At 41.4% G+C, this 27,251-nt stretch overlaps 1 protein-coding gene across 1 annotated transcript; it reads left to right on the top strand.

Moving 5' to 3' along the window:
* The first annotated feature begins 252 nt into the window (after nt 1-252).
* On the top strand, nt 253-19,603 carry COPB1 (COPI coat complex subunit beta 1). The gene is made up of 22 exons (XM_072338595.1): nt 253-402; nt 2,474-2,625; nt 3,393-3,622; nt 4,360-4,529; nt 5,174-5,288; nt 5,941-6,033; nt 6,277-6,414; nt 7,274-7,393; nt 7,802-7,909; nt 8,003-8,149; nt 8,378-8,523; nt 9,465-9,561; nt 9,975-10,135; nt 10,274-10,394; nt 10,772-10,999; nt 11,160-11,339; nt 12,486-12,630; nt 15,565-15,684; nt 16,112-16,257; nt 17,385-17,474; nt 17,968-18,123; nt 19,270-19,603. Exons 2-22 carry the CDS (start codon nt 2,535-2,537, stop codon nt 19,327-19,329), a joined length of 2,862 nt encoding a protein of 953 aa, XP_072194696.1. The 5' UTR covers nt 253-402; nt 2,474-2,534; the 3' UTR covers nt 19,330-19,603.
* The last annotated feature ends 7,648 nt before the right edge of the window (nt 19,604-27,251 follow it).

The following is a 27,251-nucleotide window of genomic DNA, read 5'->3' as shown; positions in this document are numbered from 1 at the left end:
AGTGGGAGTCAATCACGTTTTTGGAACCTACTGTGGCTTTGGGATCGAGGTGGGGGTGGTGGAAGAAACACAACCCCCCCCTTCGGTTACCACCGGGGCTATGACGTCCGAGCCGGAAGACCCGCCTCTGCGGCTCACGTGACTCCTTCCTCATGGCGCTCCGCCCCTGTCGGCCACGCGGCAGAGCTGTTCGTGGGCACCGCCTCTTTCGCGTTCTTCTGCACGGAGGAGGCGTGTCCCACCGCGGCCGCCGTAGCGCCGAGGTGCCGGGAGGGAGAGAGGCTCCACGTCAGCCATCGCCGAAGCGGGAGCGAAGCGCCGCAGGCAGAGCTCAGCGGGCCCGGCCCCGACCCACCGCGTCCGACCCGAGCGGGCTGCTGCTCGCAGCACCGCCGCGTCACGGTGCGCAGCTCCGCGCCGCCACACCCCGCGGGGGACCCCGCTTTCCCGCTGTACCCCGGGCGGACCTGGGGCGGGGAGCGGGAGTGGGGGGGCGTAGTGGGGCCGCCGGCGGCCTCCTCCTGGCCGTGGCCTGGCGGCCGCAGCTGAACTATACGCCGGGCTGAAGGGAAGCTCTGTGGGCCGGCTGGTAGCGGGCCGGACTGAAATTAGCTGAGTGCCCAGAGACAAAATGGTGCCCGAGGGCTGTGGGGTAGCTGGGCGGAGGGGACTGTGCGGGGAGCGGCGGCCGGCGGGGCGCTTCGCTGCTGCTTGAGCTCAGGCCGCATTGCCGTGTTACGGAGAGTTGCCGAAGGTGCTGGCTGCACGCCATCGAGGTCTGCTGTCTGTCCCACCCTCTTGCCCAGAAGCTGTTTCCAAGGCAAGAGAACAGGTCTTGTTTCCCTTTTTTTTTTCCTGCAAACGGTCAACTTGAAGAACTGAAGGCATAAAAATACAGAAATTTAATTACAAAAAGTAACTGGTGTTATATTGCAGTTTTTCTTTCAACTGTCTTTTCCAGTGCTGCTCATGTTTTGTTGTTTTCTTATGTAGCAGGAGGATACAGCCCAAAACAGCACTACTTCCTGCTCAGACTAAGGTTCTTCAGGTGCCTGTTTGACTGAAAAAAAAGGGACTTTGGATCCACAGACAGTTTCACTCATTCATTCCAGTGCCGCAGCTCTGTGTTATCTCTTTCCTGTGTTACCTGTCAGAGCTCTGTGTGGAGCAGCGCTGCTTCCCAGGCTCACTGAGCTGGAAATGAATGTTTGTTTCTTTTTGAATGTTGTTTGCTCAAATTACTGCTTTGAAAATAAATTGGGAGTGGAGGGTTTACAGGGTTTGCATCTCAAAAGCTGTGTCAGTGCAGGTCTGGAGGCGAGATCACAACTGGTATCCCCAGACAGTAACTTTTTCACTTGGTGTGTTGCTGACTATTGTCTTGGAGGTGGGGTGTTGGAACGTGAAACAACTGTATGCTTTTACAGTGTGTATTAGCAGGCTGCTGATAGCATCGTGTTTTGAAGAAGCATCTCCTATGAAAGATTGGTTAAGTTCAGTGTAAGACTTCAAGAAAAGTCGTTGCAGTGAGAGCACAGTCATTTTTCTGCACGCGTTCAGAAAACGCAGTTTTGGACATGTCATAGAAGCTAACAGTTTTCTGTGCTCGTCAGTATGGTATCATAGCATTAGCTGAGCCAACTGAAACTGGAGCATTTTTCCATTAGGAGACAGAGTAGTAAGTTTGGTTTGATTGTAGGCATCAATTACATTAGGAAGAAACAAACAGAAAAATTAGGATTGAACTTGGTTTTTTTTATCTGAATTGCAGCTTTGGATCTGTAACTCTCAGGTAGTTTTTCCTCTGTGAATGATGACTTTCCTCATAAAGTCAATAGGGGCAGTTAACAAGTAGAGTTCAACAGGTCTGGTTGTTCTTGGTATGTAAAAGAGTGGGGTCCTGTTTTCCTTTCCACATCACTGTTCTGTTCTGCCATCCTCAGTTTCCACTCTTAGATCTTGTGCCCACTGTCATAGCTTCCTCATAGGTTGATTCAGCTTGTTAAACTGGAAGAAAACTCTTCCTTTCCCCTTTTCTTTTGCTTGGATGCTTTCAGCTGGCTTGGTAGTTTGGGCCATTTCACCTGGAGAGGCACAAGAGCACAAGGAAGATGGTGAGAATATAGTGGGGATCAGAGGAACGAAAAAGGCAAGGGAAAAGCTGCTGCATCCTTTCAGTGGCAGCCAAATATCTGTGTACTTCCATCATCTGTAGCCATACCCTGTTGTATTGGAAAGATTGTTCATTTCTGGGTTGTTTTTTCCTTAGGGAAACATCATACTTTTGGGTTTTAGGGTTTTGTTTTTTTGGTTTTGTTTTTTTTTTTTTTGTAAAATGGAAAGGTATTTCAAATGTGGCTTCTCAAGAAATCCAAGTGTCTATAAATGATTAAGTCAGCTGGAAGATCATTTTTATGTTGTTTATTAGTAAAATCTGTTAACTTTGGGACGGCTTTATTTGCTTGTTTTTTAGGTTGTCTGATACTTGTGTCAAAATAAATCTCCTGCTGAGAAAACATTAGTAACCAGGAGCCATGACTGCTGCTGAGAATGTGTGCTACACGTTAATCAATGTCCCAATGGATTCGGAACCACCTTCTGAAATCAGCTTAAAAAATGACCTAGGCAAGTAATGGACCCTGATTATTAGGAGGATCATCCATCATTCCTGAATTACTCTTGCATAGTGTCCTTACGCTTCAGCTGCAACATTGTTTGCATTTCATAAACTCAGGCAAATGAGTGTTTATTTTGTTATGTTGATGTTTGAAATGTGTGAATTCTTCTGCTTACTGTTTGAGAAGCTTGTGATGTTTATCTTATGTGACTTTTTGTCCAAATTCTGAGCAGAACTTTGACGTCTGTTTCAGTCTTTGTGCAAAGCAATACATGTTGAGGTCTGGATGGGCTTAGCTAATGAAAGTATGTCAGTCACTGTTCTGTACACAGTTGTATCTTGCAGAAGTGGCATTGTCAGTATTTAGTATGACACCAAAGTGAGTCATAGTATCCTGGTGTATAAGAAAGATGGCTTAAAGCAGTAAAACAGGAGTAAAATGATTATAACATCACAGTGCATTGGAGTATTCTGATTTGAAATGCTGTTTGAAAGCATTGAAGCAGTGATGCAATCTGTTGAATTCATTTAATTCCAATACATTGATCCCAGAAATAAGTCTAAACTCTAGGCTTATTCTTTAAATACCTCTTGCTTCCTCTTTATGCTCTTAGAAGTGAGGGTGTGGATTTTATTGAGATGTTAAATTGCACTCCGTCAGGGAGAAGTTGTATCTTCTGACCAGAAAACAGCCGGTCCTATCAAACTGTCATGTTAGTCTTCCTAAGTATACAATTACAGTGATTCACTTTCTTGACTTTTCTATCCACTCTAGAAAAAGGAGATGTCAAGTTGAAGACAGAGGCCTTGAAGAAAGTGATTATTATGATTCTGAATGGTGAAAAACTACCTGGGCTTCTGATGACCATTATACGTTTTGTGCTGCCTCTCCAAGATCACACCATCAAAAAGCTGCTGCTTGTCTTCTGGGAGATAGTGCCAAAGACCACTCCGGATGGCAGGCTTCTGCAGGAAATGATCCTTGTCTGTGATGCATACAGAAAGGTAGCTCCTTGTTTATTTTATTACCTGTGCTCACATACTGTACTTTTTAGAAAGTGTATCATTTTCTGTTATAAAATGTATGAAAATGTCTTATGCTCTGCATTTCCTTGCAAACCATTTTATCCTTAGTGCTTCATAGCTGGCTGAATTGTAGGTAACCAGCAAACCAACTACTAAGGAATCTTCACGTTGCCTGTTACAATTAAAGGTTAAATGCTTGATCTTTTCAAGTCGGAGTCTTGAAGATGGGGGGGTGACCTCATTACCACCTCCATAGTGTCCTTGGACACACAGTGGATCAATAAGAGTAGATGCTGTATTTGGCATATTTTCATTGCAGTGTATTTGGGATACTCCTTCACAAAGATATTTCTTCATTTTCTGTGGGAATAGACTGCAAGCAGATGAACTAATATGCAGTAGAGGCTAGTAGCCACTGTGCTGGAATGCCTACAGGGTGAGCTTTCACAGGCTTAGGAGTCGCAAACTATGTGCAGTGCAGCAGAAAAAGCTTAGGACTTGCAAGTTTTATTACACAGATTTGCTCATTTTAAATTTCATCGAACTTCAGTATTTTAAGAATATTCTTTTAATAAAAAAGTAATGAAGCATCCTCAGACTTTTGGAACTTGCTGCATCGAAAAGCTTAACTTGGGAAGAGGCTAGCAAGTGTGTTCACCTGAGCTTAGCAATTAAACTGTAGGGTCTGACATTTCAAATATGCTTCTTGATTGTAGGATCTTCAGCATCCAAATGAGTTTATCCGAGGCTCTACTCTTCGTTTTCTTTGTAAGCTGAAAGAAGCAGAACTGCTGGAGCCTCTGATGCCAGCCATCCGTGCGTGCCTAGAGCATCGTCACAGCTATGTGCGCAGAAATGCAGTCCTTGCAATTTACACCATTTATAGGTAAATGCCAGAAACTGTTTCAAGTGGGTGCAGCAGACCAAGGCTATGTTTGGTGGCCTGGGTGGTTTGGGAGACCTAATAAATATGTATCAATCACTAATTAATTTCTGGGAGCTGGGAGGAAGAGAAGGTTGGCATGGGGTGTGGTTTTTTTTGTTTACTTTTTCCTCTGTAAAGAACCAGTTTAGAAAAGTGGAAGGTGCTGTTCTTGCTTTTGTAGCTGTCGCTGAGATTCTTATATTGCAGACTAATTTGTAAGGACAAATGCCTTTCTTAGTTATCATAAACAGTAATTGTTATCCACTAATATAAACAGAGAAGAATCTTTACAGGAGTATAAGCATATAAATTTATTTGAAGTAAGACATTCTTCCTCTACTCCACTTACATACTGAATGCTATTGCTTTTTTTCCTTACCTAAACACTATAACCAAGTGTTGCTATTAAGCTGAAATTATATATGGAGTAATATTTTTAGCTGTCATAATAGCAGACAATTTTTTTGCTCACTGAGCCTGTCTAGTTTTGAATGACTGCACAAAAGCTTTACGTTGCTGTTTCATGCTTTTTATATTCAATTAAGCTGCATGTTCTCCCCCTTATCGATAGTTTTTGAATTATGGCGTGTTTGGTTTTTTTTAAGAAATTTTGAACATCTTATACCTGATGCTCCTGAATTGATCCATGATTTCCTAGTGAATGAAAAGGATGCGAGCTGCAAAAGAAATGCATTTATGATGTTAATTCATGCAGATCAGGTAAGGATACTTGCCCCCAAATTTATTTTGAGTAAGTATCCGAAAATGCCCTGGGTAACCAGCCAGTAAGTTGTTAGAAGTATGAACATATTCATAAAAAAACAAACAAAAAAAGCATGTATGCGACAGCTGTACATGAGCTGTGGGCTATTCATTAACTTCAGTTAAATTAACTTAGATCTTTAGTGCAGTCCTAAGGACAGTTGCTGCATTCGAGGAAGATGTATGTTGTTGCTGAAAACTAATCAGTTTTGTCATGTGAGCCTTACTGGACTGAGAAGACTTCCATTACCTATCATTTTATAGCTTTTGTAGTTTTATGAGAAAGAAATGGCAAGTTCTGTTCATTTGCTATACTGGCAATTGATCTTGTGCCTGATTACACTTTAAGCATGTCTCAGTTTTTGCTATGTGTAGCCAGAGTTTATTAATTTGGTCTTCACATTTAATATTTCTCCATCAAGTCTTCTGAGCTTTCGGTTGAAAGGTTGACTGTAGTTTTGTTTTGATTGCTGATATGGGTGAGAGGTCTCAGAGGTCTCTTTCAACCCTGGTGATCCTATGACTCTATGATTTTTAAAATGTGCTTTGCTTTAAAATGTAGCTGAGAACTCTGAAATAACTTAGAATGATTTGCCTTTTATTTGTTTAGGATCGAGCGCTGGACTATTTGAGTACCTGCATTGACCAAGTCCAGACATTCGGTGACATTCTACAGTTGGTTATTGTTGAGCTGATTTATAAGGTAAAAGGGAAATATACTGTGATATATTTAAAAAATACAGGTTCTATTAGAGCCCTTAGCAGAACAGTTAGAACACAGCTGGAAAAGGCATTTTAGCCACTTGTGCATGTCATTCCAGTATTGCATACTGTTTTCAGTTAAAGTATTTTAATAGCTTTTTAAAGTAGATTTTTGCAACTGTGAGTGATGCTTCTTATGCCCAGAAAAGGTTGTCACCTTTTGCTTCATTTTCTTTGTATGTAGGTCTGTCATGCCAATCCATCGGAGAGAGCTCGCTTTATTCGCTGCATCTACAACCTGCTGCAGTCATCGAGTCCTGCAGTGAAATATGAAGCAGCAGGAACACTAGTTACGCTCTCCAGTGCACCGACTGCAATCAAGGTATAGAAGTGCTATTTCCAGGCATCCCAGTACCTGCTGGTGCACTGTAGTGCTGTGTGTTATACCTTGTACTTTTGAAATCTGAAGGCTTCGGGAAAATGTCGGTTTTGACAGTTTGTGTGTAAAACTGTCTTAAAACGTCTCTTAAAATTGGTCAGAAGAGACTAGGACTGTATGTTGCAGATTTGTGGCTGGTGGACCTCATGCCACTTGCTGATGGTCAGGCTTGTGCAACTGTGCAATTTATCACAGTAGTTGGTATCAACCTGCTGTTTTCCAGTATTGAAGATTTCCAGAGATTGAATTACTTTCTTTACTCTGAAATGTTTTTCTTTTTCAAAGTGGAAACGCACAGCTTTGAAGATTTGCATTGATTACTGCTTGACCTCACATTCCTATTTATCTTTGTGGCGTTGATTACTTGAGAACATAAGGGAATTCTAAATTCTAATGAAAAATAGAATATACCAGTCTAGAATAAGAGTAAAAACATTGTAAATAGTAGCTTCAAAAGATCAGGTGTATTAATTCTTACGTTCTTGCTTTAATGCGGTCATTTTCCTTGAGTACTAGTATCATACGGAGAAGTTGTCATTAAAACCATATCTAGATATGCTAACACTGTCAACTTTTAAATTCATTTTTCTGTCCTTTCCTATGGCATTATTATAACAAACTAATGGAACCATCTTTGTGGTTCATTAGAAAGTTTAAACAGTTCTCAAGTTAATTTCAGTGACAACTCATAGAGTTGTTGCTCTAGTAGTTAAGTAAAAGCTGTCTTTTCCTGAAGTTGTCTTCAAGATTTGCCCAGTTTCCTTCTTTGTTACTTACATATTTTTGTTCCTTTTTAATGTAGGCAGCTGCCCAATGCTACATAGATTTGATTATTAAAGAAAGTGATAATAATGTGAAATTGATTGTTTTGGATCGGTTGGTTGAGTTAAAGGAGCATCCCTCCCATGAGCGAGTGTTACAGGTATGTGAGCTCTTCTCTTGCCAGCCATCTGAATGCTTTTTCTTCCCTATAAATTTTCAGGTGTTGTGGTACAAAATGCCCTTCTGAAATTTAATCCTGCTGTTCATACATCTGTTGAAAACAGCTGAATGGTCTTTTACGTTTCGGCTTGCTGTATCTATTGCCTGCAGTAACTATGGTAAATGTTGCCGTGATTGTAAGGCTTAGTAGCTTGCCTGAGAAGTGTCAGAGTGGATGAAATGAGCACTGAATTTCATAATCTCTAGGATATGTTGCATGTTTGTCATTATATTATATATTCTGTGTCCACAACATCTTTGAAAATTACTGAGCACTGAAAAGTAGAAATGGGGATGGAGTAATTTGAAGCAACAAAGCAGTTATTTATTAATTTTTTAACTGTTTCAGGATCTAGTCATGGACATCCTCAGAGTGTTGAGTACCCCAGATCTGGAAGTGCGCAAAAAAACCCTTCAGCTGGCTCTGGATCTGGTTTCTTCAAGAAATGTGGAGGAGGTAAAAGATCTACTACACGTGTCTCATAACATGTTTTTATTCTCCAGAAAAATATGTGACTTTCCTCAATTTTTTTTTTAATCTTTTCTACAGCTTGTGATTGTTCTGAAGAAAGAAGTGATTAAGACTAATAATGTGACAGAGCATGAAGATACTGACAAATACAGACAGCTGCTTGTTCGTACATTGCATTCCTGTAGTGTTCGGTTTCCAGATATGGCTGCGAATGTTATTCCAGTGGTATGGAAATGTTTAATTATATTGTCATTCAGTTATATCCTGCTGTACCAAAGTCCTTACTACCCACCTGTGTAAAAGAATAAGTGAAGCTAAGATTTTTCTAAAAGTGGGTTTACAGTAAGACAGACCAATTCTCATGGCTAAAGAAATATCTGCATCTGAACATAGTACAGTGATAGAAATGTAACTGTTTTGTTCTTTGTGTTAATGCTCCCCACGCTGTGCTAGCTGATGGAGTTCCTCAGTGATAATAATGAAGCTGCTGCTGCTGACGTACTGGAATTTGTGCGGGAAGCAATCCAGCGATTTGATAACCTCAGACCTCTTATTGTTGAGAAGATGCTTGAAGTCTTTCATGCAATTAAATCTGTCAAGTGAGTCTCAGATACGATATTATATCAGAACTGGAGCAGTGTGTGGCTCATTTACATTGAATGTGTATTGTCATTAAGTATGAACCAATAGCCTTGCAGCCCACGCACACAGAAGGTACAGGAGGTAGATGATCACAGGGAGATGGTTTCCATCTCTCCTCTTTGTATATGATAGAGTGGGTGCTGTTTATGTTGAACACAGATGAGTTCAAATTTGTTTTCTTGATGCTATTGTTAATTATGTTTCTGTTTGTTAGAGGATGATGTTGAAGACCAACACCAAAGTGATACATTTGTTAAAACAGAATTACTAAGGGAGTATTGCAGTGGGAATTTGCAGTTCTGGGGAACTGGAAAAAGTTAGACGTCTGTCAGGAAAAAAAAAGTCCTAAAATAAGAATCTGTAGAGCATCTTTAGTACTTGCAAAGTGCTCAAAGCTTGGCATTCTGATGGATCAGTTGTATTTGGGGAAATTTTCTGCTTGAAGATGCCTCTTTCTGGATATCCTAAGTTCTTGGCTCTGTCAGTATGTCATTAAGTGATAAATAAGCCCAACCCTGAAAAGCACTGCTATTCTTTTTTCCTTTAATCTTCATTCAGCCTTCTTTTTTTTCATTTCTCCCATATGAAGGAGAAGTTAGTTTGTCTCAGGGAGCTGCGGAAATTACAGCTGTCTTTGTAACATGCAGTGGTGTTGGTTGTGATGGTAATGAAATATAATTTTATAAATACCAAGCTTAGTACAGGTGGAATAAAACAGTAGCTGGGGAAAAATTGTTATTTTATATACTTGTTCATTAGTTTATTGAGGCTGAAAGGACAAATGTTCTAGATCAAACCTACTTCCTGCCCATCACATCCCATTGAATTTGTCCATGAATAGCTACCCTTAATGCTAGTTTATCATTAAAGCATGGTTAAATTCCTCTTCTTATTTTAGGATTTATCGAGGAGCTTTATGGATCCTTGGGGAGTACTGCAGCACAAAGGAGGATATACAAAGTGTAATGACAGAAGTTCGCAGATCACTTGGAGAGGTGTGTTTATTTTGTTATTCTAACTTCTCCTGGTTTATCTCACTACGTACATTGTGCTAAAGAAAGGATTTAAAACAATTAAAATGCAATATGGAGTTTTGAACAGTTGTAATGTTGTGTGTGCAAGAAGCCAGAAGCAAAAAATAGGTTTTGCATTCAGTACTGAATTATTTTTAAGTAGAAAGTGGCATGTACTGAGAATAAATATTAGAATGCTTCAGATTTAGGAGAGTGGGTGAAAAATTGCTTGTTTCAGAAAACTGTGGCGACTTGAACATATGATTACCATAGCTATATCAGCTACAAATGAAGAGTGCTTTAAGTCTTGGGAGCTCTAAGACACTGTCATGAGTTTTATGCCCAGCTGTAGGAAGTTTCTGTATGTACCTGAACATCCGCGTGTTTGTGTTTAGATCCCAATTGTAGAATCTGAAATCAAGAAGGAAGCTGGTGAGCTAAAACCTGAAGAAGAGGTGACTGTGGGCCCAGTCCAGAAACTGGTGACAGAGATGGGTACTTATGCAACCCAGAGTGCTCTGAGTAGTTCCCGGCCCACCAAAAAGGAAGAGGACAGGTATTTAAGATTTCATACTAGACCTAGTAAATGTTTATTTTTGAAGTGACATTCTCTCTCATGGAGAGTTGAGTGGTCAATGTACTGTTTTTAAAGTATCTTCTGAACCAGGTTTCTGATGACTGTCTGTTCTTGTAGACCTCCATTGCGAGGATTCCTGCTTGATGGGGATTTCTTTGTCGCAGCTTCCCTTGCTACCACTTTAACAAAGATTGCTTTACGATATGTGTCACTAGTTCAGGAAAAGAAGAAGCAAAACGTAAGTCATCTCCGTGCTTTCACTGTAGTTGCGAAGAAGAGCTGGTTGGTGGGCTGTGTGTTTTTGTTTGTTAGTGGGGTTTGCTTTTGTCTTTGTTCAGTGGGTTTTTAAGCAGATACAAAATGGATTCAGTCCTGAGTCGAATGCCAGTTATAGGGCTGTTTAATAATAATTTGGGTCACAAATAGGGCTTGCTGCTTTTCAGCCACCAAATCAGAACACTCTTAATTCTTGGTTCTTTGTTACTTGACATAAAAGAAAAACGTCCAGAGATTTCTATGAATTTGATGAATTTGCCCCAGTAATAGGCATTTCTTTGAAGCTTTTTAGAAATGCAGTAACCTCCTTTCATTGAGTTTCTTTGTCTTCCTTCTCAGTCCTTTATTGCTGAAGCTATGCTGGTGATGGCCACTATTCTCCATTTGGGAAAGTCTTCTCTTCCCAAGAAGCCCATTACAGATGACGATGTGGATCGTATTTCCCTGTGTCTGAAAGTTTTGTCAGAATGTTCTCCACTCATGAATGATATTTTCAACAAAGAATGCAGACAGTCCCTCTCTCATATGCTGTCAGCCAAGCTAGAAGAAGAGAAACTTTCTCAGAAGGTGAGATATTATGGATGTGTAGTCATAAACCCTTGGAATTTTTTTAGTGTTGTTCACATCCAAGCAGGTCCTAGAAATGTCTCCATTTGACTATGTCTGATTCGGTCATTATGTGTTCTGTGCTAAGTGAGAGAATTAACTGTGATTTCTTTTTCTGCAGAAAGAATCAGAGAAAAGGAACGTGACGGTTCAGCCGGATGATCCCATTTCCTTCATGCAGCTTACTGCTAAAAATGAAATGAGCTCAAAAGAAGACCAGTTTCAGCTCAGCCTTCTCGCAGCAATGGGAAACACGCAGAGGAAAGAGGCGGCTGATCCTCTTGCATCCAAACTTAATAAGGTAATCAAACAGTCTTTTAGTTATATACTCTTCATTCTGCTTATGTGCTGAATCAACTATGGGAGACGCATACTGGAACTAATCAATCAGGCTATGCTGGTCGATTAAGAGGACCCATATGTTTGTTGACGGGGGAAAGAAAGAGAGAAAAACCTTTACTGTGCTTTATTATTCCTTTATCATGAGGAAAGAAAAGTGGTATGGAGACTGAGAGTGCTAAGCTGGTGGCATGAAGAAAAGAAATTGAAATTGTGTGGTGCTTTGAAGAGCCCAATAAGGTTTTCTATGAGAAGAGCAGGGATGTCACAAGTTAAGGACCTCTTCTTTTCTGCCATATCCTGTTGACAAGTGCAGTGCATCTTATTTCAATTTGTCTTTTTTTTCTGCTTGTTATTAAAACTGGCAGAGAATGTCCCAAGAGCTTCATAAAACCACAGAATATACCAAGTTGGAAGGGGACCCATGAAGATCATGGAGCCAAACCTCTGGCTCTGCAGAGAAGCACCTCAAAATCAAACCCTGTCTGAGAGTGTTGTCCAAACACTTCTTGAACTCCAGTTATGAAAACAGACTTTTATTTTCAAAGTCTGCGTAAATTCTTGTTATTGTTTAAAGTTACCTTTCAATTTGAAGCCGCTATTTTTCATTCAAATCTTTTTAAGTATAATGCAGCATTTTAGTTAATGTTTTGGAATCTTAGATGAATTCAGTTCAGAAAACATTCTGTCTGTAAAGATTTTATAAATTGTAGTATGTGTGCAAAGGGACAGCTGAGCAAAGGATGGGTTTAAATATGCATTTGTGTAAATAACACAGAGGATCACTGCAATTTAGTTATAAGTCATCAGAGCTTGTTGATTTTGGAAAGCTTATGCAAGAAGTACAGACTTTGGTTTTCCAGAATGTCGTTTAAATATTTCCTAGACTAAGTTTGTGATATTTGGCTGAAGTGTTTGTTTTTTTTCTCTTTCTGAGAAGGTAGTTATGTGAAGTTTAAACTTCTGTACACACCTTTTCTGTCTGATTTGAGGGCTCACATCAAAGGGCAGTTAATTCAATTGTAGTTTATTATTTGGCATTGTTTATTGTGATTTCCTATTAGAAATGGCTTATGAGAAAAATACCTTAAATTCTTTTCCTTTGCAGGTTACACAGCTGACGGGTTTCTCAGACCCTGTTTATGCAGAAGCCTATGTCCACGTCAACCAGTATGACATTGTGCTGGATGTGCTTGTGGTAAACCAGACCAGTGATACTCTGCAGAACTGCACACTGGAGCTGGCCACACTGGGTGAGGAGAACTGCTGGGCACTGGCACTGGCACTGGCACTGGTTTGATAGAACTAGGGAGTCACAGAATCACAGAATCACAGAATCACAGAATTATAGGGGTTGGAAGGGACCTCTAGAGATCATCGAGTCCAACCCCCCTGCCAAAGCAGGCTCCCTACACCACGTCGCACAGGTAGGCGTCCAGGCGAGTCTTGAATATCTCCAGAGAAGGAGACTCCACCACCTCCCTGGGCAGCCTGTTCCAGTGCTCCGTCACCCTCACTGTAAAGAAGTTCTTGCGCACATTCGTGCGGAACTTCCTATGCTGGAGTTTCAGCCCATTGCCCCTAGTCCTGTCCCCACGCACTACTGAAAAGAGACCAGCCTCGCCACTATAGCTCCCACACCTCAGGTATTTATAAACCTGGATCAAGTCCCCTCTCAGCCTTCTTTTCTCAAGGCTAAACAGACCCAGTTCCCTAAGTCTCTCCTCGTAGGGGAGATGGTCCAGGCCCTTCACCATCTTTGTGGCCCTCCGCTGGACTCTTTCCAAGAGATCCCTGTCTTTTTTGTACTGGGGAGCCCAGAACTGGACACAGTATTCCAGATGAGGCCTCACCAGGGCAGAGTAGAGGGGGAGGATCACCTCCCTTGACCTGCTGGCTACGCTCTTTTTAATGCACCCCAGAATGCCATTGGCCTTTTTGGCTACAAGGGCACACTGCTGGCTCATGGCCAACCTGTCGTCCACCAGGACGCCCAGGTCCCTCTCAGCAGAGCTCCTCTCCAGCAGGTCTTCCCCCAACCTGTACTGGTGTATGCAATTATTTCTACCGAGATGCAAGACTCTACACTTGCTTATGTTAAACCTCATCCGGTTTCTTACTGCCCAGCTCTCCAGTCTGTCCAGGTCTCTCTGAATGGCTGCACAGCCTTCAGGCGTGTCAGCCAATCCTCCCAGCTTCGTGTCATCAGCAAACTTGCTGAGGGTGGCCACTATCCCCTCATCAAGGTCGTTGATGAAGATGTTGAACAAGACTGGACCCAGCACAGACCCCTGGGGGACACCGCTAGTCACAGGCCGCCAGCCAGACACCGCACCGCCAATGACAACCCTCTGCACTCTGCCAGTCAGCCAATTCTCGATCCACTTCACCGTCCACTCATCTATCCCATACTTCCTCAGCTTTGTTATAAGGATGTCATGGGGGACCGTATCAAAAGCCTTACTGAAATCAAGGTAGACTACATCTACCGCTCTCCCCCCGTCCACCCAGCTAGTGACATCTTCATAAAAGGCCACCAGGTTGGTCGAGCACGACCTCCCCTTGGTGAACCCATGCTGAGTACTCCTGATAACCTCCTTTTCTCCCAGTTGTCTGGAGATGGCATCCAGCACAAGCTGTTCCATCACCTTCCCTGGGACAGAGGTGAGGCTGACTGGCCTATAATTACCCGGGTCATCCTTCTTGCCCTTTTTGAAGACTGGGGTGACATTGGCCATCCTCCAGTCTTCAGGCACCTCCCCAGTTCTCCAAGACCTTTGAAAAATTACAGAGAGCGGCTTAGCAATAACCTCCGCCAGCTCTCTCAGCACCCGCGGGTGCACCCCATCAGGTCCCATGGATTTATGGACATTAATGTTTCCTAAGCACTCACGGACCACCTCTTCCCTGACTAAAGGGAAATCTCCCATTCCCCAGATTCTCTCATCAACCACCGGGGACTGGGATTCCTGGGGGAGAGCCCTTTCACTAAAGACAGAGGCAAAGAAGGCGTTCAGTATTTCCGCCTTCTCAGCATCCCCCGTTACCAGAACACCCCCCTCACTTAGTATGGGGCCCACATTCTCCCTAGCCTTCCTTTTGCTGTTAATGTACTTAAAAAACCCTTTTTTATTATCCTTTATCTCCTTAGCTAGATTCAGCTCCAGGTGGGCTTTAGCCTTCCTGGTCGCATCTCGGCAGTCCCTGACTACATTCTTATATTGTTCCCAAGTGGCCAGACCCTTTTTCCACATATCGTGTACTTTCTTCTTTCTGCGGAGCTTGCACATGAGTTCCTTACTCATCCACGCAGGTCTCCTGGCACCTTTTCCTGACTTCTTAGTTACAGGGACGCACCGATCCTGAACCTGGAAGAGGAGCCGTTTGAATGCTAGCCAGCTCTCACAGGCCCCCTTGCCTTCTAGCACCCTGGCCCACGGGATGGCCCCAAGTAAGTCCCGGAGGAGATCAAAGTTGGCTCTCCTGAAGTCCAGGGTAGCAATCCTACTTTTTGTTTTGCTTCCTCCGCTCAGGATCTCGAACTCCACCATCTCATGGTCGCTACAACCCAAGTTACCCCCGACTTTTACTTCCTTAACGAGTCCTTCCTTGTTGGTGAGAATAAGGTCCAGCAGCACCCCGCCCCGCGTCGGTACCTCGACCATCTGCATTAGAAAGTTATCTTCAATACACTGCAAGAATTGTCTGGACCGCGCATGCTTGGCCATATTGGTCAATTTCAGTCCCTTTCAGTTTCTTCCTAGTGCAGTAGGGAAAGCAGCAATAAGATTCAAAATCAAGATGGTACTTTGACCTGTTCTCAGATAGCTCAGTGCATGCAATTCAAACATTGAACTTTGTTTTTAAGGCACTGGACAGTAGTGTTAGGTGTTATGATGTTGGCAGTGATTAAAATGCAAGGCAGAAGTGACAGTTTTCTGCTTGTTAAAATTAATACCAAACTCAATCTGAAGCCCATTTAAGTCAGTGTTTCAATTTGTTTTCAGTATCCTTTGGGTGAGTACACTAGTATTTCAACTGACGTTTTTAATGTAAAATTAACAAAGTAATGCAGTGCAGCTCTGTAGGCACTGTAATTGAATCACAAGGCAGTAAATGTTCCAAAAGTGGAACTGTTTTGTAGTGGTAACATTCTCTGATGCCCTTCCCCAAATTTATTTAAACAGGTGACTTGAAGCTTGTAGAAAAACCATCTCCTTTGACTCTCGCTCCACATGACTTTGCAAACATTAAAGCTAACGTCAAAGTTGCCTCAACAGAAAATGGAATCATTTTTGGCAATATCGGTAAGTAGACAGTCGTGTTTGCAGATTACTGTGCGGGTTATTTCTTAAGTGCTCAGTGGGCTCAGGAATTAATAAATAATACACTTTATACTGGAAAAGGAAATGAAATGATATGCAATGTAGGAATATTTAATGATGATCTTTCTGAAAATTTGTGTTTTAATTAAAAATCCTGGTGGAGCACACTACCTTCAGAGTGATTGTCAGCCTAATAATCAAACCCAAGTCTCTGAACTGATAACGACCTTAGGCAGTATGGCCTGAAAAAACAATACACCTGTCTCAGAGTTCTGTGGCAACTTGAGCATGAAAAGGGTAGAGATCAACACAGGGCCGAGCTGTTAGCTGACAAATGGTAACTGGATACTCTTACTTATTACAGAGTCATTTTTCTAAGCATTCATGTGGTTTGTATTTCTTGTTGCAGTGTATGATGTCTCTGGAGCTGCCAGCGACAGAAACTGTGTGGTTCTCAGTGATATTCACATTGACATTATGGATTATATCCAGCCAGCCTCTTGTACGGATGCAGAGTTCAGACAGATGTGGGCAGAATTTGAGTGGGAAAACAAAGTTAGTTTTACTTTCTGTATGTTATTTGGGGTTCTTGTTGGACGACTTGTCATTCTCTTTCCTATTCCACACTAACTCATTATATCAACATTATCTCATGTGATACAAACCACATTCAGATCACAGAATCATAGGGGTTGGAAGGGACCTCCAGAGATCATTGAGTCCAACCCCCCTGCCAAAGCAGGTTCCCTACACCAGGTCTCACAGGTGGGCGTCCAGGCGGGTCTTGAATATCTCCAGAGAAGGAGACTCCACAACCCCCCTCGGCAGCCTGTTCCAGTGCTCCGTCACCCTCACCGTAAAGAAGTTCTTGCGCACATTCGTGTGGAACTTCCTATATCCAGTTTCTGTCCGTTTCCCCTTGTCCTATCTCCACACACTGCTGAAAAGAGTCCGACCTCACCACTTTGCCCCTCTACACCTCAGTCTCCTCTCACTTTTCTTTTCTCAAGGCTAAACAGACCCAGTTCGCTTAGCCTTTCTTCATACGGAAGAAGCTCCAGGCCCTTCACCATTTTTGTAGCCGTCTGCTGGACTCTTTCCAAGAGATCCCTGTCTTTTTTGTACTGGGGAGCCCAGAACTGGACACAGTATTCCAGATGAGGCCTTACCAGGGCAGAGTAGAGGGGGAGGATCACCTCCCTCAACCTGCTGGCCGCGTTCTTTTTAACACACCCCAGATACTTCTGTGATACAAGTGATTCTTCCTTACGTTAACACCAGGTAGCACTAGCTGTATTTGTCTATGTGTCTATGTAGAAATAGGTGCCTCTGGTTGTCTTCAAACATACCTAGTGGTCTGGGTTTTTTAAAGATTAGATGTTTGCATTGGATGTTGGCCCTGTCTGTGTGCTTAACTGAGTACCATGTGTACATATGTATACATATGTGTTTTAGGGACTATAGTAATAAAATGGGAGTTTCTACCCCAAGTGAGTGGATGGCAGAAGGTAGCTTATGTATTATTCCAGCACATAATGTGGCATGCCGATCGCTCTTCCAGTGTGTTGCTCCTCAAAGAGAAATGTGGTGGCAATGCTTTTTGTACAGCACTGCAGAAGGGCTGGTTTTGGAAGTGCCTGATATGCTAATTAAAGTAATTGTTCTTTTTTTTCTTTGTACAGGTTACAGTGAATACAAATATCATTGATCTGAATGAATACTTGCAGCACATACTGAAGTCAACCAATATGAAATGCCTCACTCCAGAGAAGGTGAGCTCTTTGCCTGTAGACTCTTTTATGACAAACTTTTTTGTTCATGTGCTCTTTCTGTGTAATTTGGCCAGCATCTGTTATGTATGTTATTAGATATGCTTGTCAAAAGTACAAAATTATATATAAAGTTGTTAATGCTCTGAAATGAGTAAAAAACTAATTGTTAACAAATCTTGTCACTTCATCTCTTGAGCTATTTCTCCTTCAGTGAGAAGAAAACTATAATGTTTGTTGTAATGTGTAGTAGCTTTGATGGGACTATCTCTCCTTATGCAGTAGCTCAAAGATCCTTTCTTCTGTATCAAAATTAACTTTCCTTTTGGCAATGTATCCTTCCTGTTGTAAAGTGAAATATATAAAGTAGCTATTAGTTATTAAGGTGTATTATGTATTACAACTAATAACTGTAGCTAAAACTATACCTAAGATGAACAGGAGTGTGCTTATAGGGTTTTGGCCTTTCTCATGGGTTCACATGTTGTTTCTGTAGGCACTTTCTGGTTATTGTGGCTTTATGGCAGCCAATCTTTATGCACGTTCCATATTTGGAGAAGATGCACTTGCAAATGTCAGCATTGAAAAGCCAATTCATCTTGGACCGGAGGCTCCTGTCACTGGTCACATACGAATCCGTGCAAAGAGCCAGGTAATGCAGCTTCCATTCAGAGCATCATTTCTTCTGGTTTGTAAGGAAATGTAACAGGCACTCCTTAAAAACTTGCAGCTTTGGGGGGTATTAATTAAATCAGGTAAAGTTTGAGGGTAAGATGCACTAAAACATCTCCTCTCCCAGTGTGTTACCATAAAATAGGTGTTCGGGACAAGATTTCTTAGTCTTTAACCTTAGCACTGGTAGTAGGATATTACATTTCATTTGTGTTTAAATAAAGTTCAGCTGCTCCCTGAGCTTTCATGTTCTTATTTCTACCAAATTAGATGCTTCAGTTTTACAAGAAAGAAAAAGCAAAAACTGAAGTCTCTTAGTAAAACAGTTTTCTAAAGGTATAACCACGTCTTCGAATTTTAGCACTTTTACCTTCTGACTAAAAACCACAAGATTTACAATAGTTTGGTAACAAAGCAAATAAGGAAACAGCTGCTGTAATAATAGAAGTATTTTAAACAGCATGCAACGAAGAATTGTGTTGAAGTTATTACAGTCAAATAAAGCATTTAGTTTGTGATGTCATTATGAGAATTTTTGAGTGATTTAATGTTTCTGATACTCTTTACAGTGACATTTTGACATAGATGGCATTCAGTTACATATGTCAGCTTGTTCTCACCTTGAGATCATTCTGTACATTAGGTGGATTTATTTGAGCAGTTTCTTTTGACATTTCTCCTTCAGTTTCCGTGCAATAGTAACGTAGTTCTGTGATGAAATCATTTTCCATAGCCTTGATGTATTGAGCGCTTCTATTGGCACTGAGTTTTCAACAGGTAGATTTCAGCAACTGGATTGACAGATGTAATTTCTCTAGTGGGCACCTACTTCCAATTGGTGGAAGGTCAAAAAGCTCACAGTTAATTTTCCTTCTTATTTTGAAGACAGGTTTACTAGCTGCTAGCTCAGGGAACTTTCACTGCTTCAGTGATATGAATCGATGTGGCCTTTACTTGGAGTTAAGTTGGTGTGCTCTAGAGTTTATGTAAATAGGTGAACAGTTGGATGTACTTTGTTTCCTTTGCCACTACTTAGTGTCCTGTATATGGAATTTCCTTTCAGTATGGATGAAGTGATTTTATTGAAGTACCAGTGTTGTAAACGTCTTCTTTTTTTTCCTTACAGGGAATGGCCCTGAGTCTTGGAGATAAGATCAATCTGTCCCAGAAGAAAACAAGTTTATAAATTTTACATACTATCTTTTCAGGTCTTTAACAATTAAACTTTAGATAAGTGGCTTTTGGGATCCAGAACATCATGTATTCTTCAGTGTTCTGTAATTGTAGAAGCCAAGCTTTTGAGCTGAAAACATTCCAGCAGATAACTTACAGGTTCTCCATGATTGTTACTGAGCAAAACTTTAAATCTCCAGGTTTTTTTTCCTTATCCTGGCAATTGTGTTTTCTTTGTCTCTAATATAAACCGATGCTCACAGTACAATAAAGAAATTACGCCTCTAGTGCTTTGCCTCTCAGTGATAAATTTTCTATTTGCTTAGTGCTTAATTTTTGACGGGTGCTCTAATGCCATAAGAAAGTGCTTCTTGCTTTTTGTGGGTATTTAATATAACAAGTAGGCCTGAATTGTGTGAATGTGATTATGACAATTAATACTCTGGTGTGTCTGTGAGAATATTCATCTGACTGTATGTTCTAGGTGGCTGGTTTAATAACGTGATCGCTTGGCACAGACGAGCTTATATAACATCAGAAAAGGACAGTGTCAAAATGTAGCTATTTCCAGCAAGCAGTAGAACCTTCAACTTGCTTAGTTTCTGAAATTCTTTGGAATGATTATCATCACAAGTAAAATAACATACTCAGTGCTGTTGTGCAGTGCCAAAATGCTAATGAGTAATGCTTATATAACTGATTCATTGTTTGCTCTTCACAGTGTTTTTTGCCATCTAGTTTTCATCTGTACATATAAGCACTGACGCAGCTGCACGCTTCTGGATTCTTAGGACTTAAAAATCATAAAATAATGGAAGTCAGCTGCCAGTGGTTGTTTTCAAGCCGTGGAAATAATTCTGTGTCCAGTAGTCAGTACTGAAGTTTGCATTGGTGGACCACGGTGTACATACTAATGATAGCAACAAGTCTGTACCTCTTAGGGCTGATTTTGAAATACGTGACTTCCAGAAGCTATGGCTTATTTTACTGTTTTCTTATGGGTGCACACTTAGTGTATGCAGTAAGATAAAGATCTGTATAGATAAGAGATTGTTGCCATGACTTAATCCCTGAACAAAGGAAACACTTGAAAGTCGTTTGAGAAGACTCTTGACTTCCTTGTGCAGTTCTGTGAGCACTGAATATGCTCATCACAAAACCTACAACCGCAGTAGTATATGTCAGATAAAAGTAGTAGATACTGTTGCCATTGACTGCCATGGTGATGTGACTTCTAAGAACTTAATCTGCCCTAACAGGCACTATCCAGCTCTAGTAGATGTTAGATAAAGTGAGTGAGTGAGTCAGCAAGGTTACACAGTATGGTTTAATGGAGTGACCTGGGTGAGTTTTGCCTGTTTTGAAATGCCTTTTTGGTTCTGATGTTATGTTTTTTAATGAAAGCTCCAACTCATGTGTCACGTGGTACCAGCAAGAGCTGAAGCTCGAATATGCAGATCTGCCTTGCTAATGAGGTTGTGTCTCTGCATGATCCCACAGTAGTGGGAACTCTGAGTGGTTGTGTTGCCTCCTGTGATGTTGTGCCAGAATCAAGAGGAAATAGTAGGGATAATCAGAGTATGATCTTACTTGCTTAGTTATTAGGGGGACAGAGGGGGGAAATCAAGTACAGCAGTATGTTGTGTGTGCTGTCCTGGGAAGTTCTGCATGTGTGGGCAAGCTGCTTTTCATCGGCAGGGAAAGAGGAAGATTTTATTTGCCAACTATTTAAAGCCAAACCAAAACAGAAGAAAGTCCTGGGACTGTAAGGAATGATTTCATCTCTGCAAAAGGTTGCAGTGAGCAGTACAATAGCAGGCATGGTAATAACAGCTGCTTTAGCCTGGCGTGGTGAGATAGGGTTGCTGACCACAGCCAAAGAAGGATGTTTTTGAAGATGAGTGATTTCCAGTATCTGTTATCTAAGTCCTGCTTCATAATCCACAGCCCTGTTTGGAGAACAGAAAACCATATTTACATATGACTCATATCTACCAAAAGAATCAAACAATATAACCTGGATTAGGATGTATTGTGCCATCAGGACTTTACACAAGGACAAGAAAACACCTGTTCAGCACAAGCTGTGGAGACATCAGGATTCCTTTTCCTTCTGTCATGTGTTTCAGTGGCTCCCTCGCAGAATGGGTCTTGTACAGTGTGGTGTGCATGGTTTTTTTCAGTAGCTTGAATACCATTTTTAAAGTTAGATGGTTGCTTCCCATCTGTGCTTTAGAACGGAACTCCTTTTTTGATATATCCAATTGTGCATCAGCTGAGATTTGACTCAGTTACTCAAATTAGAGATTGGTTTTGGTCCATAGAATCATTAAGGTTGGAAAAAATCTCTAAGATCATCTAGTCCAACCATTCACCTACCATATTCCTCAGAAGTAAAGAGCATCTCTATTTAGAATAGAGCGAAATAGGCCATAGGAGAATATACTTTATTACTGCTGTTGAATGGGTACTGTAGGGTAAATGAGAGTCCTTACATAGGGGTCGTTTGCTCCACTGAGTCGAAAGTGAGTTGGTCTGCAGCTTGGGCAATCCCCAGGGTGACGCTGTCAGCTGCACCCAGACACCGGGTAAGGTATTTATATGGTTCACCAGGTCTTCACGTGTTGTTACAGCAGAGGGTGCTGTCTCACAAGTGATAAGAAACACTGTTGGTTGAAAATCATTAGTAGGGACTTGGGAAGTAATGGAGATGTGCAGGTTTTGTCATAAAAAAAGATGTTCTGTAGCTTTGGCCTACCCTCGTGGTTTCTTCCAAGGGGGTGGGTTTGTGTGTGTGTTTTTGGGTTGCCTAGCGATGCATAACCGATGCGCTCTGATGCTGGCAGCTCCTCTTACTAACGCGCTGCATCTGTTTCACTGCTGGCTTGTCTCTAGAGATTGTGCTTTACTGAAGCACAACAGGACGGATTGGCTGCATACAGCTGGCCTAGGGAGGGTCTCCTGTCTGAAAGTCAGGGCGATGAGTTCATCAGGAGAGGGATACTGACAAAACACACAGAATTCTAACCGTGCCTTTGCCCGTACATTTATAATACTGATCTAGGCAACTTATTGTTTGAGGCCACAAATATTCAGCGCAGTTCAAGAAGAGGTATTTCTGATATTGCTCTGTTTTCATTTCTCCCAGCATATTTTACAGCTTGCCATCTTAATCTGTTCCACCCTGCCCATCATTTTGGTCTGTATTAGTGCAGCATGTTTCATCAGAACGATCCACTTTTTCACATATGTATATGATGCACAGTATCTGTACCTTGCATGTCCCTGTTTTGTTCTTTCTTTCACTGGAGTTTTGTTTAGGGGAAGCACAGCAGTGTGTTGCTGTCCCTATCCTAATGCAATAGCAGAGTTAGTGGGCCTCTCTGCTCCCACGTCTCATTCACGCTATGGTTCCAGTTTGATGTTTCAGGTCCTCCTTACAGCATCTGCTCACAGCTCTGGTGCTTTACCCAGCTTGGCCATATTGGTATTTTTCCATTAAAAATCCCCTCTTTTCCTAAGGCCTTGTAATACCATGCAAGAGTTGCAAGAATACTATGTTTGTTAATTGTATCTGAGCTTTGCAAATCCTGTCTACTTTGTGTATTCAGCAAGGTTAGAGAGCCATTCTGTTATGTGGAAATGATTTGAATTTCAGAACGCATTGATGAGTTCTTATTCTGATCCTTCAGGATAACTTCACTGCCACTCATCTTCAGACATGGGAGTAAAGAGCAATGGCTGCAGACTTGTCCTTAAGCCATACACTTATTACAGGAGAATACATAAATATTTTAATAGCATGAAGAAACTTCACTCTAAATGAGACTCCCCATGACCTTCATGGTTTTCTCTTTTCAATTTAAATATTTAATGTCAGCAGTGTCTGCAGCTCTCATGCGCTATCCGAAACCAACATGTTGTGTTGCATGGGCATCTACATCCCTGCTTTTGATTGTTTTTTGGATTAAATCTGTCATCCTTCTCAATATCTATTGAGTTCCATGGAGTTAGTGAACCAAATTTCAGCTGTGCTGAAACACGTGAAGAGTTGTTGTGTGCAGAAGTGCATACCAATGAGTAGTCCTTTCTTTTTGGATCTCCAAGTCAGTGCCTGAGCTTCATTCTAAACACTAACTGTGTCATTTCTGTCCTGTTCAGTGCTCGCTCTGGGCGTTATCCCACTCTTTTAGGCCTGTCTGTAGGATGCTACTCAATGTAAGGCAGCTTGTTGTGCCAGATGGGAACTATTTTCCAGGCAGATCTTAAGCAATGCCTTTGTTTGCTTAGAAAATACCTGAAAACTGCCATTTGGAACAGCACACTTCATTTGTGAGGTGTTATGAGGAGATCTGATAGCAGTGTGGAAGGATGCTAGAAAATGAGCTAGTCAAACCTTGAGGTGTTTGGCCTGTCAGTGCTTCCGTGCTTGAATTTTAGTGTGTGATGCTATGTTAATCCATCTTTAACAGGGGATATAATTATTGCAGGGTCTGTATGCCTACTCTGTAAGTCAGAACAGGTGTTTTTTTCCTACGCCTGTTCTCACTTACACTTCAGGCATACAAGTTCAGCAGTGATCCTATATCCAGCCTTAATAAATGTGAATGTTGCCGTAGAAACGCTGTCACTTGGAGAGAGGTATGGGATGCCAGAGAAACCTGTTCCCCCAGCCTGCAGATGCTGACAGCAGATGAAGACATTTATCAGTTAATCAGTTCAGCACATTATTTATGGAAAAAACGGATCATGTGAGACTCTGGAATGTGTTTGCTAATTAACTGAAAAATCAGGAATTGTGTTTGCTACAGATAGTTCCTCCTGTGTTACTGTGCAGCATGAAGATACAAGTCTGAACAAATATATACTTCTGGAAGCATAAGGTTTCCCAAGTTATATGTATTTAAAACACATGAATACTAAAGCTGCAAATCTTAGCTTCCACGTTTCGTGTTACAAACCTGTATCTGCATTACCAGTTTACCTGGAAAGTACCACAATTTATAACTGTGGCAATGACTTTTTCAAAGGCTCCTACCTGAGTAACCTGATGGAGCTGTAGGTGTCCCTGTTCATTGCATGGTGTTGGACTACGTGGCCTCAAAGGGTCCCTTCCAGTTCAAATGGTTCCATGATTCTCTAACTATGTTTTATAACTGTAATACTTCATTAGTGTTCTCTTTGCGGAGCACAACGTTGAACTGTTATAGCATTTTAAAGAATGTTTCTATCAGTGATGAAGCCCATGAATGTGTGGCTCTCACTTCCCTTGTGTCAGTTGAACCAGTTCTCTTCTCCCTTTACGTAACGGCCCATGCCTTTATATAGAATTGGCAGGATGTCTGTTTCTTAAGACATAGTATTTCAAAAATTTGGTGCTAATGAATGCAATCCCTATCTATGGCTTATCAGTGTTTGATTCCAACTGCTGCTCTTTTCCTTCAAAGCAGTCCTTGAAGAACTCTCTTGCTTTGGGATGAGGTAAGTGATTTCCATTGCTTTTTCCCACATGATTAAATGTTGGGATACAACTGCACTGGGCTACTTGCATGGCAGATGTGAATATCCATTCTACCTACTAATACTTAAAATGAATAATAATTCAACAAAATACATCTCTGCATTCCTTTGGTCAGATTGTCTGTCAGCCGTAAGACGACAAGAACTCTGGTGTAAATCAGAAAGCTTTTAGATTGAGATTATCTTGCTTAAGTGATGATGAACGCAAAACCACAGAAGGAAAAAAGAAAAAAATAATGTGGTGGTAGTAAAAGAAATCTGGATAAGTGTGAGAAAAAACAGAACCTATAGGACCCAGCCTTTCTGGCTACAAGTAAAAAACATCACCTTACAAAGATCTTAGGAGATGTAAGTTTGATCCAACCCAGTGATTCAAAACAATCTTAAACTCCTGGAGGTCGAATTTCTTCTGTAGTTGGGAACTTCTGATCCTCTTTGTCCGTTCTATTGTGCACTGAAGTGCTACAGAATGTTTGTGAGTAATGTTAAGGAAAACCAGATGCCCGCCAACATTCCAGCTTGTCACATTTTTCACACAGAGATTGGATAATAGCATTATTTTTAATTACAGGTGACAGATGTTGAGAATTGTGTGAATGCGTGAGTAACACAAGAATGCAAGGAAGGCTTCCCGAACATCGCTTGCCTTCCCCTGGGTATAAGCAGTTCAAGAGATCTTTGCTACAGTTAAAATTGTGTTTTCCACTAAAATTCCTAATAACCACAGGTACTGCTCTGAAGCACGGTTGAAACAATTACATTACTGATGTTAATGCAATTTTCTCAGCCTACAAGAAAAAATGAGAAGGGTGTAAGCAACCGAATACTCTCAATCTCAAGATGGAGTGTAATTCTCTACATCCTGTGTATTCTGCCACACATTTGCTTGTAGCTGTAAAACCTGAGCTGATTTAGAGAATTCTAGGGGACAATGTCTTGCTATTTTAGGAATAATCTGCAAATTGGCATATACTTTGCCCAAGAAAAGGCAGAAAGGCTCCACAGGCACTGGAAAAGGGAAGAACTGTAAAGCTGAGTCTTTTCCAAGGAACTTTTATATGGCCTTTAGACAGTTAAGTTGATCTGACTTGACCAGATGCTATTGAGCTCTGGGAGGAAGCAGACTCCTTTAGCTTTGAGGGTACCACCCAGTATCTAACTTTGTTTAAAATATACAAAAATCATACACCTGTGAATTGTTCAAGAATCCTTTGGGGTCCTCTGTTCTTGAAGCACCCAAATCATACTAACACAAGTGAATAGTTACTTTGCCAGCCTAGAAGATCATTGCAGTTATTTGGATTCCATGTGCAGCTTTTTGATTTCGTGTTCTGCGATGAACAATAGCATTTAAGGTAACTTGAAACTGCTTTTATTTAATTGGGAGCTTTGAAATGGGATATCTAAAGCTGTAGTAGTTACTTGTTTTCAGAGTCATCTTGGCTGAAACATGAATACAAATGAGAATGACAGTGATTGAAACATAGTTATGTTGTGTATCCTATGATAAAACATGAGTTTTCTCGGGTGATGTGAGTGGTGTGGGTATTATGGATTCTCTTTTCATGCCTTTGGATGACAACCTTAAACATGGTATATCTCTAATATCATGGATTATTGTATAAAGCTCATAAATCACCTGAAAAGTATGTTGAATTCTTGCCATCCATGTTTTCAGTCTCCATGGAACTATTTCAAAACACATCTGAATTGCCTAGATAACCTACTGTCAGTGTCCAGCTGCTGTGCATGCTATGCCCTTGTAGCTAAAAGCCATTTTGGTGTGTATGGCAGGGCAAAAGATGCACACCTGTTTGAAGTTCCATCAAAACTCAGCTTTCAGAAATTAAATAACTGTTTAGAGACATGGGCCTTTGTATTAGTTCTTTACATGCAGAATTGAATTATAGCTGAAAACAGGATAAAACAGGATCTAAGTTTGAGAATAACTGCCTGATGATCGTCTCTGCTGCTGTGCAGCTTGGATCCAAAGAAGTATGACCTCCTGCACAGCTGTGCTATAATGTCAGTGATGCCATAACACACAGCTAATTCAAGCTCATTCTGTGCTAGATATGGGACTTGTCTGCCGATATGGCAGGCAGGGAAGTTTATTGTTTGCTGGATATTGGTCCTGAAGTGGCATGGGAAATTGCAGGCGTTGCAGACAGGGCCAGCTCAAATCTTCCTAGAAGCAAAAGCAGGATTTACTCCTTCTCCTGAATCCTGGAGGATGTGAGACCGGTGACTGGGGCTGGGCTGGTGGTCCCCACAAGAGAAGGATGAGTGGATCTGAGATGAAGTGGGGGTCTCGAGCAGTATGATCTGCTGCTTGGAAGGGCATGGGCAAGGTGAGGAGGGCAACAGTTACTGCCAAAACTTGAAAGCAACCATCATACCAAGCACCTCACCTTG

The sequence above is a fragment of the Excalfactoria chinensis genome, chromosome 5 (assembly GCF_039878825.1).
Source record: "Excalfactoria chinensis isolate bCotChi1 chromosome 5, bCotChi1.hap2, whole genome shotgun sequence".
Taxonomy (NCBI): domain Eukaryota; kingdom Metazoa; phylum Chordata; class Aves; order Galliformes; family Phasianidae; genus Excalfactoria; species Excalfactoria chinensis.
Note: the sequence above shows the minus strand (reverse complement) of the source record. Positions and strands in the feature narration are given on the sequence as shown.